Source organism: Nothoprocta perdicaria, unplaced genomic scaffold, assembly GCF_003342845.1.
Source record: "Nothoprocta perdicaria isolate Ctin4 unplaced genomic scaffold, notPer1 scaffold_16, whole genome shotgun sequence".
Taxonomy (NCBI): domain Eukaryota; kingdom Metazoa; phylum Chordata; class Aves; order Tinamiformes; family Tinamidae; genus Nothoprocta; species Nothoprocta perdicaria.
The window spans coordinates 6205673-6220958 of record NW_020454760.1 but is presented as its reverse complement, the minus strand read 5'-3'; the positions used below and the strand labels follow the sequence as shown (position 1 = coordinate 6220958).

Sequence of the window (15286 nt, the reverse complement as noted above, 5' to 3'; positions counted from 1 at the left end):
AGTCTCCTACTCTGGAGGTCTTCAAAACCCGCCTGGATGCCACCCTGTGCCACATGCTGTAGGTGTGCCTGCTTGAGCAGGAAGGTTGGACTAGATGATCTGTAGAGGTCCCTTCCAACCTTAAATATTCTGAAATATTCTGAAAACCCAGCAGCTCAGAGCTCTTAGCTCACAGCCTGTTTTCTTCCTTCACTACTTTTCCTTTCCTCTCTTCCCTCTCCTGCTGCACAAAAGGCTTAAGAAGCAGAGGCAGTAGCTTCCTTAAGGAATACTTTATCTGTTTGTGATCACAGACAAGCTCTATGAGGAAGACACACTAAATTCATTCCTTTTCCTGTTTTGAACACAGAAAAGGTAATAGAAAAAACAGATGAATCTCTGGATGAGACTTAGAGCAGGAGTCAGGAGAAATCACCAGAACTGCTTTCAGGCTGGTATTAAGAAAGGCAATCGGCTTCCATTTTTTTAATTAGTAGGAAAACCATTTCAAAAAGTGCCATGCTCTTTTAAATGCATGCAGAAGCTTAGCCTCGTGCATATGTGCGGTGCAGAAAGGGCTTTCAGCAGCATGCACTGAGTGGGGAAGTCTGTGACAAACAGGATACTTTACCAGGCATCAGGAGGGCAGAAGATGGGGGGGAGCAGATGACAGATAAGCTGGACAGACAGATAAATGAGTGGAAAGAATTAGTTTGCCCAGCGAGATGCGAGCTCCGCTTTGGGAAATTCAAAGAAACTTATATGCTCTTTAAGACTTCTTCTGCTGTTATTCAACTTCAGCAAGTGTTTCAGTGTTAACAAACGTTTCTTTTTTTGTGTGTTTGACTTCATAGACCAGTAACAATTTACTTTTTTCCCCTCTATGTCTCTAAATCAGTTACGATTACCAACAGCACATTGCACTTCCATGGAAAAAGAGAGAGAACACGCACCCTTTTCCTACGGAATAATTAACCTACATGTGTGCATACGTGCAGGAATCCACACACAACGCACGCCGCAGGCTGCAGCGGGCACCCACAGAGAGAGACATTCAACCCCTGCTAACCTTCAACCGCGTCACAAAATGCTTGGCCACGGAGAGCTCCGCCGCGGGGTTCCCGAGGAGGATCTCGAAGCGATACTGCAGGCCCAGCTTGTCCCTTACTTCCTGCAGCCTCTCCTTGGCCAGCATGGCCAGCTGCACCGAGGGCACCCTGATGACGAGCATGTGGCCGCAGCCGTTCCTGTCCTTGCCCGGCGACGTGAGGAGGTCGTCCATGATGCTGAGCGTCTCGGGCGTGCTGTGATCCCGCAGCGAGGCCACGCTCGTGAGCGCCATCAGCGCCTGGGAATACTGCTGGATGAGCAGGTAGCAGCGGATCACCATGCTGTGCAGCCTGGGGTACCTGCGGGGAGACACGGGTGGGCTCGGCGTCAGCGCTGCCCACGTCCCGGGGGTCCCACGGGCGCCCGCTGCCCCGGCACTGCTCGAGGGACGAACACTTCCGTGGACAGGAGCTGTGCACAAAACTAACGGGACCTGAGATACAGGCATTAAACACCGACCACACGCAGAGCGTAAGGAGACAGGACTACCTGCCCTCCAGTCACATAAATGATGAACTTCTGTTTCTTTTACTAAAAATAAAATTTGACTAAAAATCTGTAACTTGTCAGAGATACGGACCAGCTCCGATGCTGTTCATTCCAGCAGCACAGGGCAGTCACAGAATCCATCACTACGGCTAGAAAAGACTTTCAAGATGATCAAGTCCAACTGCAAACCCATCACCACCAGACCTGCTAACAACCCCTTTACTGGCCAGGAGTTTTTCCTTCTATGAACATGCCTGTTTTAAAGCATTAGGGGCAGAAACACCTCACCACTTCCAATCTCTCACCCCACTCACTAGAAAGCCACATTTAGCCAAAGAGATTCCTGGCTCTCAATCAAATCTTTGCTTTCATCCCACCTCCAGTTACACAGGCAATGCCTCTTTCTTCTCACTGCAGCTGTTCTCGGTGACAACAAATACTGTCTCACAAAGGAAAATGCTACAAAAAAGAACATTAAATCTATTTGAGAAAAACAACAAAAAAGTTGATTTCTACTTTCCCAGTTCAGTGAGAGTTCAGTCATTGCCACTGTGTTTATAAAAAGCCCTCACAATTTAGAGATACCAGTAAGTTATGACATGTCAGCCAATTGGCAGTAACTTTTACTGTGTAGATTTTGCAAATGCAAGACCTGAAAACAGTGAGATAAGGAGGCAACTCCAGTTACCTCAATGGTCTTTCACTAGAATTGATGCTGACTTGAAACACATCAGGTTTTTGTAAGCTCTGCAGAGCTAATATAGATCTACCAGAGCAAATAATCTGCTTGCAGCTTCATGTTTTAACACTACACTACCGTGGCTTGAGTACTTCTGCTACAAAAGTCTAAACAACTAAACAAACCCTCCAAATTTCCTAAGAAATTTCTTAAGTAATTTGATAGAGTAGATAGATCCACTTGAATAAAGTACTGTGTCTGTCTTCTGACCAGCAGGGACAATAGCTCAAAAAACCACAATCTAGTCATTAAATCAATAGAAATAATTTTAAAAATTCCTTTCTTAGAAGTACCCACTGCCATTTTGATACTAAAACAATTGGGATTTTCCTTATAATATCAAAATGTCTGAAACGTTTTCAGATGTATAAGCTTGTATAGCTCACAGACTGAACAGCACAGTTCCTTGAAGACACAGCCTACAACAATCAACTTGGACCCAAAAGTATATTCCAGGTTCACCTCTCTCACCTTCTAGTCTTATCCTAACTTTGTACCAAGGTAGTATTTGCACAATCACCAATTCCTTTTCATCCTTTTCTATAGATCCTTAATTATTCACTTATGTAGCTAATTTGACAAATTTGATGATGTATTTTCTTCAATACAGCTAAATTAGTAACTGCTATATTGACCTAAATAAAACGGAAAAAGCAGTACTGAAGACACAGAATAGTTCTATTTTATTAAACATGCAAACACAATGAGAACTGCAGCTTGAACAATTACGAGGGATCTATCCAGCTGGGCTGCAGAACAGACGACCACCACTTTGCTGGAAACCACAGTTTTGTCTTTGCAGCTGTCAAGTGTGTCCTCAGGGTTAGCTTGGGTGGGCACTGTGAACTTAGTGTGTGCAGGAGGTTGCAGGGCACTAACAAGGCACAAATAAAGCCAGGCTTTGAGCTGCAGCCACCAAAGCACTTGCTAGCTAAAGAAATAATAAAAATTAAGTTTTTCAAAAGATGGCACTCACCTGGGGCCACCAGTGACAACCCTGTTGAGAAGTGGTGAGGGGCAAAACCTGTGAGGGCTCTTTAATTTAATGAGGACTGAGCCAAAGGGGCAGAGCAGCATACCTGAGTGTGGAGAGCCACTGAGTGGGCTTACTCTAGTCTATAAATAAAGGAAGGATTGCCAATCCTTCTTCTAAAGCACTAAATTCATCACAAAAATAAACGTGGCACGTGCTTCACAGATCCCACGACAACAAAACATGTCATCATGTCTTCACAGGGCAAGTATAAATTATGACAGGGCTCCTAATTTATATCTGTGTCCTTGTGATCCCAGTCAAGCACCATCCCAAGCTCCCATGTTATCCTTTACCTTTCTAAAAGCGTAGTGACCATTTTTTCAAAGGTTTCATCACATCTCAGAAGGGGACTTGTGACTCCCCACTGGAGGGATTTGCTGTATTCATTCAAGCCGAAGTACAGCTTGTCTTCACTTGCTGTGTCATCCTGTTCCACAGAGAGATAACAAAAGCACATGAAAAGCCAGAGCCAATTTTAATTGCTTTTGTCATTAAAAACAGCAAAAAGAGAAAAATGTTTTCCAAAGCTATACATCTTTGCTTTTTATTCATTCTCCATCAGTGATGTTGCCTGTTTGTTTTAAGGAGTACAGTAACATGTAAAATGATTATTTCTAATTTTATCTTTGACTAACGTTAGAAAAACATATGAAATCCTTGAAAATATCTGGAAATATCTGGAAACACTTTTTACCTTTCATTTTCAGGTCCTTAAAAATATCTGGAAACACTTTTTACCTTTCATTACAGTTTTTTTTTCTTTTTTCTCCAGAATGATGCTAATTTATTTCAGACTCCCTATCCCTAGGTTTATCTACTGACAATTCTACCTCATTTCTCTCCATTTAAAGCAGAACCTGAAAACACAAGGATTATTTGATTCAAAAATTTCTCTTCATTGTCAGACTCTGCACACGTCTAATAACAAAGGGCAACTTTTTTTTCTCTTCTGGAGTGTAAATCTGCTGACAGACATCAGGGAGACAGAATATTCGCCTGACATATTTTATGAGGGATCTGCTGGAAATACAGCATGGTTTTCAGTGTCTCTCTACATCTGACTGGTGATCACTACAAAAACAACTAATCTTCACAGAGTCTCTCTCATTTGCTTTCTTTTGCTCTTAACCAGAGGACCAAAAATTGTTGATTTCTTACTTTTTGGAAACAGAAAATTGTCTACATTTTCTTCTTTTGGCAGGTCACCATAATGGCTTGTGTTTAAAATCAGCCCCAAAGCTGTGTGATTTAATATTCATTTGCTCCTCCATTTCCACTAGCTTGTTTGTTTGACTGTAGTCAAGGGTCAGGCAACTTGGAAGGGCAAAGCAAGCTCAAGAGCTTTCTGACAAGCTCACACAGCTTTATCTGGCCCCAGTCTACAAATTCACCTCTTATATTACTTCAATGGGCAAAGGAAGATGTGCAGTTTCTAGGCCTAAATGTCAATGCTACCTCCACTATCAACAGCCCACAGCTGCTTATCTAGAGCTTGAGGGAACAAATTCCACCAGAGAAAGGGCTCCCTCCTAACATTTTGCTATAATATCTGTCTACTAGATTCTGTTATGTGTGAATTTTGCATTAATATTCACAGCTTAACAATTAAACACTTACCATAGTGTCAAATTGTATCCAGTGTACCTCATTGCTAGAGCTGATCCTGGACTGCTGCGTTTGCAAGGCGTAAGGAAAAGAGCTGACCTGAAGAACAAGGAGGTTGAATGCTTCAAGGACCTCCCTGCAATTAATAACTCTATCAGCCAGACCATGACTAGGCTCACCATGTGACAGGGAACTTGAAATGGCACTGCAGAAATAAGAATGCAAAGAATTGCCTTACTGACATCCTGAGATTCAACGGCTTACGCTCTTCCTCCAGGAAAACTCCTGGATAAGCAGGAAACAGAGAACTACAGCTCAAAAAAATTCTTGGAAAGGACAAAAGATGTCAAAAGCATTTGAGGGTTCTCTGGGGGTAGACGCAGGTGCAAGGAGAAGGAAAACCAAATAATGGAGCAAAATCCCCTGGCAGCAAGAAGCTGAATTAATGTGCCAGTTTAAAAGAGCATCACATGGAGGAAACCTAAAACAAACCAAAACCCATTGAAACCTCTCTCCCTGAAAAACACTGTTCAACAGGATTAGGATATTGTAACAAGTTTACAAAATTCACTGGATCCTTCAGCCAGAAATACTGTTTTTCTAAGACCTTGGAGGACACTGTACTCTCCTGATGTCCTACTTTCAGCCCCTGGAATTAATTTCACCTGCAAGGCATAATTCCAAATTCAGTCTCCAGTGAAGCCAAGGGCACAGCTTTGATGGGGAGAACGAGGTAGAAAGAATGTTGCTTTTACCTATTTTCAGTTTTAGCTCAAGGAAACTATTTGATGTATTAAAGCTCTGCTCACATGAATCCCTCCCAAGCTTTCCAATCACAGCTGAATCCCATTCGGATATTCTCTCCAGTTTACCCGTGGAAAAAGAACATAACAACTTGCTTTACTTACAGCTTTCTCTTTCCATTGTTATGATTTAGCACGAATAAATGTTTCTGTGGATATATGTGTGTACTCTGCTTAAATCAAACACTTAAAACAGTCATGATACTTCAACAGAGCTGCTGCTTTTTAAATTCTTTCCTTACTGTAGTTAGGGAGTTTTTCAGACGATGAGAAGAGTTAAGTGTTTGAGAGTCTTCTCATATTAAGAGCAATGCAATCATAAAGGACAAAAACATGAGGTGAAACACGACTGGCTTTTGAACAGGGGGGAGTTTGGGGCTGATAGCTTAGTTAAGAAAAGTTACTGAGGAGGAAAAAGACAAGAAGAGTAACAAAAGTTGCAAAATTTAGTCCTTTTTCCTGGCCTTCAGTACCACAGCACTTACCCCTAAGAAAAACCTTATTTAAGGCCCCAAAACCTGGAGCTACTTCACCTATCTTCCACTGAATCCAAATAAGCGCAAAAAATATGATTTTTGATTTCAGGGTCCCTAACCTGAGAGGTATACAGAAACTTCTGGCTAAGAGAGAAAGTCTTTTATAAAAACTAACAGACAGATATGGTAATTGTTTGCCTTTGATACACTGCAACAGCTACCTTGTTAAATCCACGTGGGCATTGTCATGAACCAGCACAAAGAGCGTGTAGGGATTCTGCTTCACTCGCCTCATGAAAACTTCAAATTTGGTTTGAATTTCATTGTCCAGCCGAACCACGTATTTCTCAGCTCTCTGATATGCTGTGCCATTGTCTTCTAGGCCCAGGTCCACAAGGACACCTGTCAAAAAGAAGAATGCAACAAAATCCCTTTCTCTCGGAACGCCTCCAAAAACTGTCAACTCTAAGTAGTTTGTCAACAAGATTCAGCCAAATGCCTGAGATGCTCCTCCTAATAAGAGGAGCACAGTCCAAATGCCTTTTCTCTCAAAATGGGGGAGGAAATTTACTTCCTGGCTCTGTATCTCTTCCAAATAGCACTCAAAGACTTCTCATATTACCCAAAAGGGAAAAGAAATTCAGGTCTTCTCAAAATCTTCCCAGAGCAGAACTGAGTTGGCTACACTCCATGATACTAGGCCAAACTTCCCCACATTTAGCTAACATATTAATACTGCTGGAGTCAGAAAAAGGATGTCAGTCCCTAAGCGTGGATAAAACCAGCCATTTTCAATAGGCACACATTCCATTACCTGTCCACTAAAGCCTTCTTCTTCCTCTGGATGCATTTTATGCTGGCTACTGTCAGGCACGGATCATCAGACCAGAAAACTCCTCTGCTGAACCAGCAGGACAATTGCTGTGTGCCTGAGTGAAAGTTTTGCCAAATCATTTATCTACCTAACCAGCACAGCTTCCTGCACATACACCTGTGCTCCTGCACATGGCAGCAAACGCACCAATGCGCACCTAGAACAAGTGGCGCTAACAACTGGAAGGAAGAAAAACCCTAAAAAGACATAACTGTTCATCTGCTTTCTCTCTTGGCAGCTGAATGTTTCTTTGGGTCACACATCCCCCTGCTCTGCACAGAAATGCCCATTTCTTTTGCCACTCACATGGTACAGCACAGGCATAATGTATGAAAAGGATTTACTTTGAATTTATGGATGAAAGGATTTACTTTGAATTTATGGATGATACCAACGAAGGAAGCCAACCTAGGGCTTTCAGAATATGTGTTGCAGCAGCTTATCTTTCCATTTATACCAGGTAAGATTTGACATCGATCGCATACACACTGATTTAATACCCTCTTTTCCCTCCTGCTCCCTTTTACCTGATTGTCGAATTCGCTGCAGCGTTTGCTGCACCAGGACTTCCGAGCGCGGGACCACGACGATGAAATCCACCTTGCTGAAGTGGCCCAGGTCCAGGCTTTGATTGCCACTGTCAGCTATAGCACAAACCTGGGACAAGAGCTTTCTGGCAACTGTGAGCTGTGGCTGGTAAATTTGGAAGGTATCAACATCCAAATCTAGAGCGTTTTGTTTGAAAAAGAGAACAAAACACAAGAAACATGTTTACTTTCCCCCCGCCCCAATGAACACTGTACCTCCAAAGAGTCTACTTTCTTTTATTCACTCAATAAGCCCTAGCATCTGGGTTTCTTATAGACCCAAAAGGTTGGGTCTATAATGGGGTTGGGCTTGGATCAAAGATGTTGACTTTTCTTTATTAAAATGTCATTATTTATCAGGTATCCTCAGGTAAGTATTGCCAATTTTGTAAATTAAGTGTTCTGAGGATTTCATAAGGATGCAACCCAAGCAAACCTCAGCATCAACACAGTGAAACACAACCCATTAAATGGGTTCCTTCCTTCCTGTTTTCCCCCCTGCCTTCCAGGAGCCACAGCCACAGGTATGGAGGCCGCTGTGCTCAAGACACTATGGACTGACTGCCACCACTTCTATTCATCTGAGGAAAAGGAGCCTGTGTGATAATCCTGCCACAAAGACTCTCATGGCAGCAGAGCAGGTCAGCTGAGAGGAGCTCATCTGCAGACCAGCTCTACTTGGTTTTCTTTAGCTCTACTCAAAGTCAGCTGGTATCAGCCCTGTATCAGTCTATACAGTGACCGATAACAGCACACACTGCTCAAGGAAGATGAGCAGCATAAGCAGGGCATCTAGGCAAAGCCCCTTCATTATTTGGGTACAGCTACTGTTTATTTGTTTGGGGAGGATTTGATTTTTTAAGACTTCTGGTCTCAGATGACTTATTCAGACTCAGATTAGTCTGAACTTAGTCACTGTCAATATAAATATTAGTTGTCAGGAACTGAGCACCTGGAGTTTAGCTTTCTCTAAGCATGCACTAAAGTTTAACTGTGCAAGAACAAGCAGGTTCCTGCATTTCAGTATGTCCAATACTTTATGTATGTAACCCAGTACTAGGTGTTCCACTGGCAGCCTCTCTGCTTGCGTCTCCTGATCCAGGTGAAGGCTACAAATCATCTTGTTTTCATTCCGATTTAACTCTGAGCTGATTCGTTTGAGCTACCTAATGCAAGTCGAGAGCATACCTTTCTCTCACAGGGAAAACAAAGCTTTACTGGTGGTTGAATCTGCTCTGATACTAGACCTAAAAGAATCTCAGTGTTCACGGCAGCTCAGTCATAAGTTCTTTTATCATAACTGTCATATGAAAAGGAAAGCACAGTTAAAACTCTGGACAAACAAAGGATTCCAAAATGGAACAAAGCTAACAAACATTTTCAGGCGCCAATGCTAGTTCATCCTTTGCATCTAAGTATCTCATTACTTGTTGTGCTGTGTAATATACACCTCAAATAAGTAAATTACAGGTTACACTTGCATTGCACTTTTGATCCAAGAACATAAGGACAAGTGCAGGGTCCTGCACCTGGGGAGGAATAACCCCAGGCATCAGTACAGATTAGGGGTCGACCTGCTGGAAAGCACCTCCACGGAGAGGGACCTGGGAGTCCTGGTTGACACTAAGTTAACCATGCGTGAGCGGTGTGCCCTCGTGGCCAAGAAGGCCAATGGCATCCTGGCCTGCATCAGGAGGAGTGTTGCCAGCAGGTCAATGGAGGTGATTCTGCCCCTCTACTCAGCTCTGGTGAGGCCGCACCTGGAGTACTGTGTGCAGTTCTGGGCACCCCAGTATAGGAGGGACGTGGAGCTTCTGGAGAGGGTCCAGAGAAGGGCAACCAGGATGATTAAGGGAATGGAACATCTCTCGTATGAAGAGAGGCTGAGTGAGCTGGGCCTGTTTTCTCTGGAGAAGAGAAGGCTCACAGAGGATCTGATTAATATGTATAAATTCAGGAAGGGAGAATGCAGGGAGGAAGGGGACAAGCTGTTTTCACTGGTGGCCAGCGACAGGACGAGGGGTAATGGCCACAAGCTGAAGCATAAGAAGTTCCGTCTCCAGGTGAGGAGCAACTTCTTTCCTGTTAGGGTGACAGAGCAGTGGAACAGGCTGCCCAGGGAGGTTGTGGAGTCTCCTACTCTGGAGGTCTTCAAAACCCGCCTGGATGCCACCCTGTGCCACATGCTGTAGGTGTGCCTGCTTGAGCAGGAAGGTTGGACTAGATGATCTCTAGAGGTCCCTTCCAACCTTAAATATTCTGTGAATCTGTGAACTTAAAACACTTTCCTGAAAACCTGAAGCCATGGGGCGCACTTCTGTTTTAGAGATTTTTACCCTTGTACACATTTGGAGAGGAATATCAAAAGCTACATAGGAGGACCCCTGGAGAGATTAGGGAGCAAAACTGCCTTCGCCTTAAACCCAAGATTATGATATTTTTCAAGATGAGGTGAGACCACACTGCCAAAGTTATCCAAGAGCATCTTCTTTACTCTGGTTAATGCAAAGCAGAAGATCAAATACTCTCATTTAGGAATTTTTATACGTATGTATATATTTATAAAAGTTGCTGAAGGTTATTATATAGATTTTTGTGTCCAAGAGACTGCTATGTTGCTTCATTCAGCTGGCAGTATTAATATCTGAAGGCTGGTATGGTAACTGCAGCTGTGCCTTAGACTTCTGAGACCCATGCATTTTGTCTTTTAACAAACTATTTACACATTTTGCATCTTATGTGTAAAAATATTACCTGGTTCTTGCGTAGAAACCATGGCAATTGCCTCCTGAGAAGACACACACTCACTAACATCTCCATTGAAAGGAATAATGACACTTTCTCCTCGCTGCTGTAGTATTTTCTCTAGCAGCTTGTCCAAATCATCACCTAGTCAAGAATTAACAACAGCAAATTATCTGGAAGAACTTAAAGACAAATGATGTAGAACATGACATACATAAACGTCCTCACACAACTGCTGCCAAATCTGTGAAGGGGCAGGAAGCTGCTGATAAAGGAAACAGGGAGCAAGAATGTTTCTCTCTTATTTAGTGATTCACCGATTTGAATTGGCGAATTGGTGAAATTTCAAAAGACTCACACTGCACAAAAGGAAAAATGCCTCGCACTGGAGAGGGCAGAGCTGTATTTTCACACACGCTTTGACAGAAGAACAGAAGACAGAGAGGCACTAAAGAAACACGGCAGTCACCATCTGCCCCAGAACCACTCACCTAACGACGTGTTTTTGAAGTGTGATGCCAGGAAACTAACTTTGCCCGTGATGAGCTCATAGCTGATTTCTTTTAAGAACTCGCCGGTGGTAAGCATGCTTTCCGCCAGCGCTCTCGACTGGTACTGCCCTGCGGAGGGATGCCAGAAAGGAAGATCAGCCTTTAATGCAGCCCATTATCAGCATCACCTTTCCACCCTGGAGAGAAATGGCACATTCATCTTCAGCCCTGGATCTCCATTGCCTTTCCACATGGGATCAGGAGAAGAGGCTCAAGTCTATTTTGCTGGTGGCTGAGGAATTCGTGTCTCAGCTTAGCACATCTCTGCAAGCTGGTCTGCCTAGGTTTGCACACTTGGGTGACAAATGATACACATAACGTGTTAGATGGAATAGAGGTTCTGGTTAAACCTGAAAAGGGGATTATCCTTAGTATGAAAAGAAAAAAAGGCATTACTTACTCAGACACTTCACTTTCACCTAGACACTGATGTACACACAAACACCACAGGCATTTGAAAACCAACATGGTAAAAAGGATATTCTGTTTTATAGTGGCCTGTAGAAGATTTGCGGTCAGTTCAGTACTGCCATGTGAAATAACACAGCTGTTACACACAATGGAAGAAGAGGAACACACTGCTTTGTTATTGTCACTTTAAAACACTTCCTAAGGCAGTCACACAGAGAATAAGGTTTCAGGACTCTCTCAAGGGGCCTAAATGAATGTGGCTGAAAACACACAATTATTTTCCTAAATCCTCATGGACATCAGCACTTAAACTCTTCATGTAGGAAGGGGTAAACTGATATTGCAGTGTGGCAGTACGAGATGGAACCAAAAGCACTAAAGGGACATAGAAACCGAGAGGCTGGAACAACAGCTTGAGAAAATGCAGTCCCCCAAAGGGTGTTTGTGCTCCACGTGCCCCTCTACTCACCCAGGACCACCACGCAGAACTCATTCCCTCTGATCTTGGACGCACAAATGGCAACGACATAATCCGGCAGCTTCTGCTGACGTTTCATTTCATTGAGAGTCCTCAGCGTTTCCGAGATGCCCTCTGCCAGGGAGTTCTGGGTCACAACCACGTGCACCAAGTCCCGGGACACGCTGGCGATGAGCCTGGCGAGCCAAGGCAGCTGCCCCGGGGACACGGAGCCGCCCGGGGCGCCCGGGTGCGGGGAGCGCTCGCGCACGCTCAGCTCCTGCATGGCCCTCAGCAGGATCTGCTCAAACTCCTCCCTCAGCGGGATCTGGTCAGGGCCTGCGTTGAAAACAAACAGAGAGAAGGCTGGGATCTCATATCAAGCTGTTCTTGAACTGGCAAAAATCGCCCGTTGGTTTAGATTTAATGGGCTCTTCATGGTTTAACGCTCATTTTTGCATCTAAAAGCTGTATTCCCGCACACAACAGGCATCTACCCAAATGGCATATTCGTGCTCTGCAGTATCAGAAGCCTCTCTCACCCTCTTTTTCTTCCTTCCTTCCTTCCTTCCTTCCTTCCTTCCTTCCTTCCTGCCTTCCTGCCTTCCTGCCTTCCTGCCTTCCTGCCTTCCTGCCTTCCTGCCTTCCCTCCCCAACAACCAAGATGTTACAAACATTTGACCATCTTTTGCTGAGTGAGGGAAGTTACTTAAGAGACAGACTCTAGACAAAGAAATCACCACAAATCCAAGAAAGATGAAAATATCTCTACAAATGGAAAGACCTCCAAACCAGAAAAACTTGCAAAGACTCAAAATAATACTAACTATCCTAATTCACTGTTGAAATTCTTTACATAACTGTTCATATTATTTACACTTCTGTGTGAGAACAACACAGAATTTCACTCAGATGCTTGACGAGAAAAATAAAGTTAGTTGTCAGAAATCCTCTGATAAGGAAATATTTTGAGTTTAGCAGAGGCTTCAGTATCACACTGGACTCCTGGCAAGCTTTCTCCAGAACAATTACTGGGGAAAAACAAGGGAATTATCTATGGAAGACGTTAAGGCAGGTATGATTTCAAATGCACCCATAATTTAAGTACAACATATTCATATGTCACTACTTCACAGTAGACATCCTTCACCATGTAGCCCACAAAGAAGCATTTTGAGGTATAGAAACAAGCTTGTGAACTCTGAACGCTGCCAAGGATAATTAATGTGTAATCTACAGAAATACTGGAAACAGGCTGTAAAAAAAACCTCACAAAAATCACACACACTTCTTGATCTTTTTTAGTTATTCTTGTATCATAATCAGGAGGAATTTATGCATGGCAATACAATTTTCACAGCAGATGTAAGAGAAAAGCTTTGGAAGGGCATGCACATTTTTTGTTTTAATTTTTAGTATCATTGTGGGACTGATTTCACAAACCACAACGGCCCACTCCCACAGATGACAATGTTGTCGTGCTCTTCCAGGTACTCTGAAAGGAATTCTCAGACATCACTCTTCCAGAAATGATCTCCATAAATAACACTGTTATGATCTGGAACCACACATAGTCATATGCAAAAATATTTTATACAGGTGGTGGGACCTGCAGAAATTAAGCAAGATTTAGGCCATGGCATTCTGACTGCATCTCATATGTTTGCCTCTCTCATGCTCTTTTGCAATATATTCTGGCAAAAAAATATAGGCTTTTAATCTTTCTGAAGAAAAAGAGGCTCACATGAACGAACCTAGTTTATGTGCATATTTGTCTCAGTTCCTTCCTGTCAACAACTTTTGAACCTGGTTGTCCTCCACTCATCTTTAGTCTGCTTGGATTCTACATGGGGTAAAGGCTACAGTCCAACGAGGCTGTCACGATGCCAGCAGTTTGAAGTGGGCAGCAGTATGAAACCCACAGGCACGTTTTGATCCCAAAGCTCTATGGAGTGTTCCTGCTTTGCTTTTCATGGTGCTGGTGCCCATCTCCACATAAGGCCAAATGGAAAAATGTTCAGTTTTGCATTGATCAGAACAAAAGCCACCCCTACTAACAACAGAACTTCTTTACGCTTAGGACATGATGCTTATTAGCCACAGTGAAGCTGAATTCCAGAAATTTGGCACGAGGCAGGCATTACCTTGCAGCAAGTATGGGCTAAACATCCATCTAAGGTCACCCTCATCAATGGTTATGGAATGCAATTCCTTGACTGCTCCAAAAGTTTCAACAAATATACATAAATATGAATTGGGTTGCTGTATTGGCTGGTGATGTGCTGCTTTGAAGAAAATTTGTGAGCTGCTTCTACCAAACCAGAATCAATCCAGAGGTGTATGGATTTAACATACATTCTCAACACACTTTCCAATGAAGAGGAAAGCTCACTCACTTAAGTGCTCTGAGAGGAAGGCAAGAAAGCAATATACAGCCTGTAAAGGGAAATGGCAGTTCCAGCTTGGCATCCATATCAAGGCTCTTTCCCAGTCGTGGATGGTAAATAAAGCAGACAGCTCACACACACACACACACGACATAACCTGCTTCTCATCTGTAAGAGCACTGCATCAGCAGGGAACAGCAAAGCATAAAAACACATGCCTGTGTATAAGCCTGAACAGAATGCACCTACTCCCCAGATTGTACCACCATCACCACTTGAATCTCTTCTGAAATGTTTGCCCACTTCAATGCGCCACATTTTGCTATTTTGTATTACAGCAGCCTTAGCAGCAGCCCAGCTTATCCGGAGTACAGAAAAAACAGGGTGCTCTTCACAAAAGTCACTGCACGCTCTTCTGTAACAAGCAGCAGCTTTTCAGATTCAAAGATTACTGCTGAGACTGCTGTGGGAGCTGTCAATCCTGATTTACTCCTGGGCTTCTAAAATCTTTCTGTATTTTACTGTAAGGTAGGGGAAAAAAATTCTAAACCTGTAAAAAGACAAAGACAAAAAAAGTATCTTTTGCTGCTTTGCCCTCAAATGTGCAAAGAGTCCACTTCAAATACACTTGCTAGAATGAGATATGCACTGAATAACTTGCCCCAGCCTGAATAACAAATGCGGTTTTCATGTAAACGTTGCTGTCACCAAAACAATGCTGACCAGCACACATCTGCCAGCATTTGTCAGGAGACTGAATAAAACCCACCGAGTGTCCTTAGAAAGGCCTGTGATAACTGATGGTTTGATACTCTAAGCAAATGAGTTATTTGCATTGCAAAAGAGGGCTGCATTTTCACAAAGGTGACCTGGTCAATCCCCATATGGAGAGCAGCGGCAAGAGGAGCCTTTAAATTCACTTCACTTCCATGTGTGGTGGGAAGCAGCAAAGCCACACACGCTAGATGGAGCCACTTACCTCCTCCGGACACAAAAATAGATGGCCTTAAAATTGGCTCTAAAACAGAAATAAAGTG

At 43.3% G+C, this 15286-nt stretch overlaps 1 protein-coding gene across 1 annotated transcript in view; it reads right to left on the bottom strand.

Annotated features, from left to right (window-relative positions):
- GREB1L (GREB1 like retinoic acid receptor coactivator) overlaps nt 1–15286 on the bottom strand; it is a 126090-nt gene that overhangs the window by 20330 nt on the left and 90474 nt on the right. Inside the window, exons 13-20 of the mRNA XM_026035380.1 lie at nt 11875–12201; nt 10935–11063; nt 10453–10587; nt 7639–7836; nt 6459–6639; nt 4971–5163; nt 3647–3780; nt 1049–1388 (exon numbers count right to left, since the gene is read on the bottom strand). Of these exons, the coding sequence (XP_025891165.1) occupies nt 1049–1388; nt 3647–3780; nt 4971–5163; nt 6459–6639; nt 7639–7836; nt 10453–10587; nt 10935–11063; nt 11875–12201 (1637 nt within the window). The remainder of the gene's footprint in view (nt 1–1048; nt 1389–3646; nt 3781–4970; nt 5164–6458; nt 6640–7638; nt 7837–10452; nt 10588–10934; nt 11064–11874; nt 12202–15286) is intronic.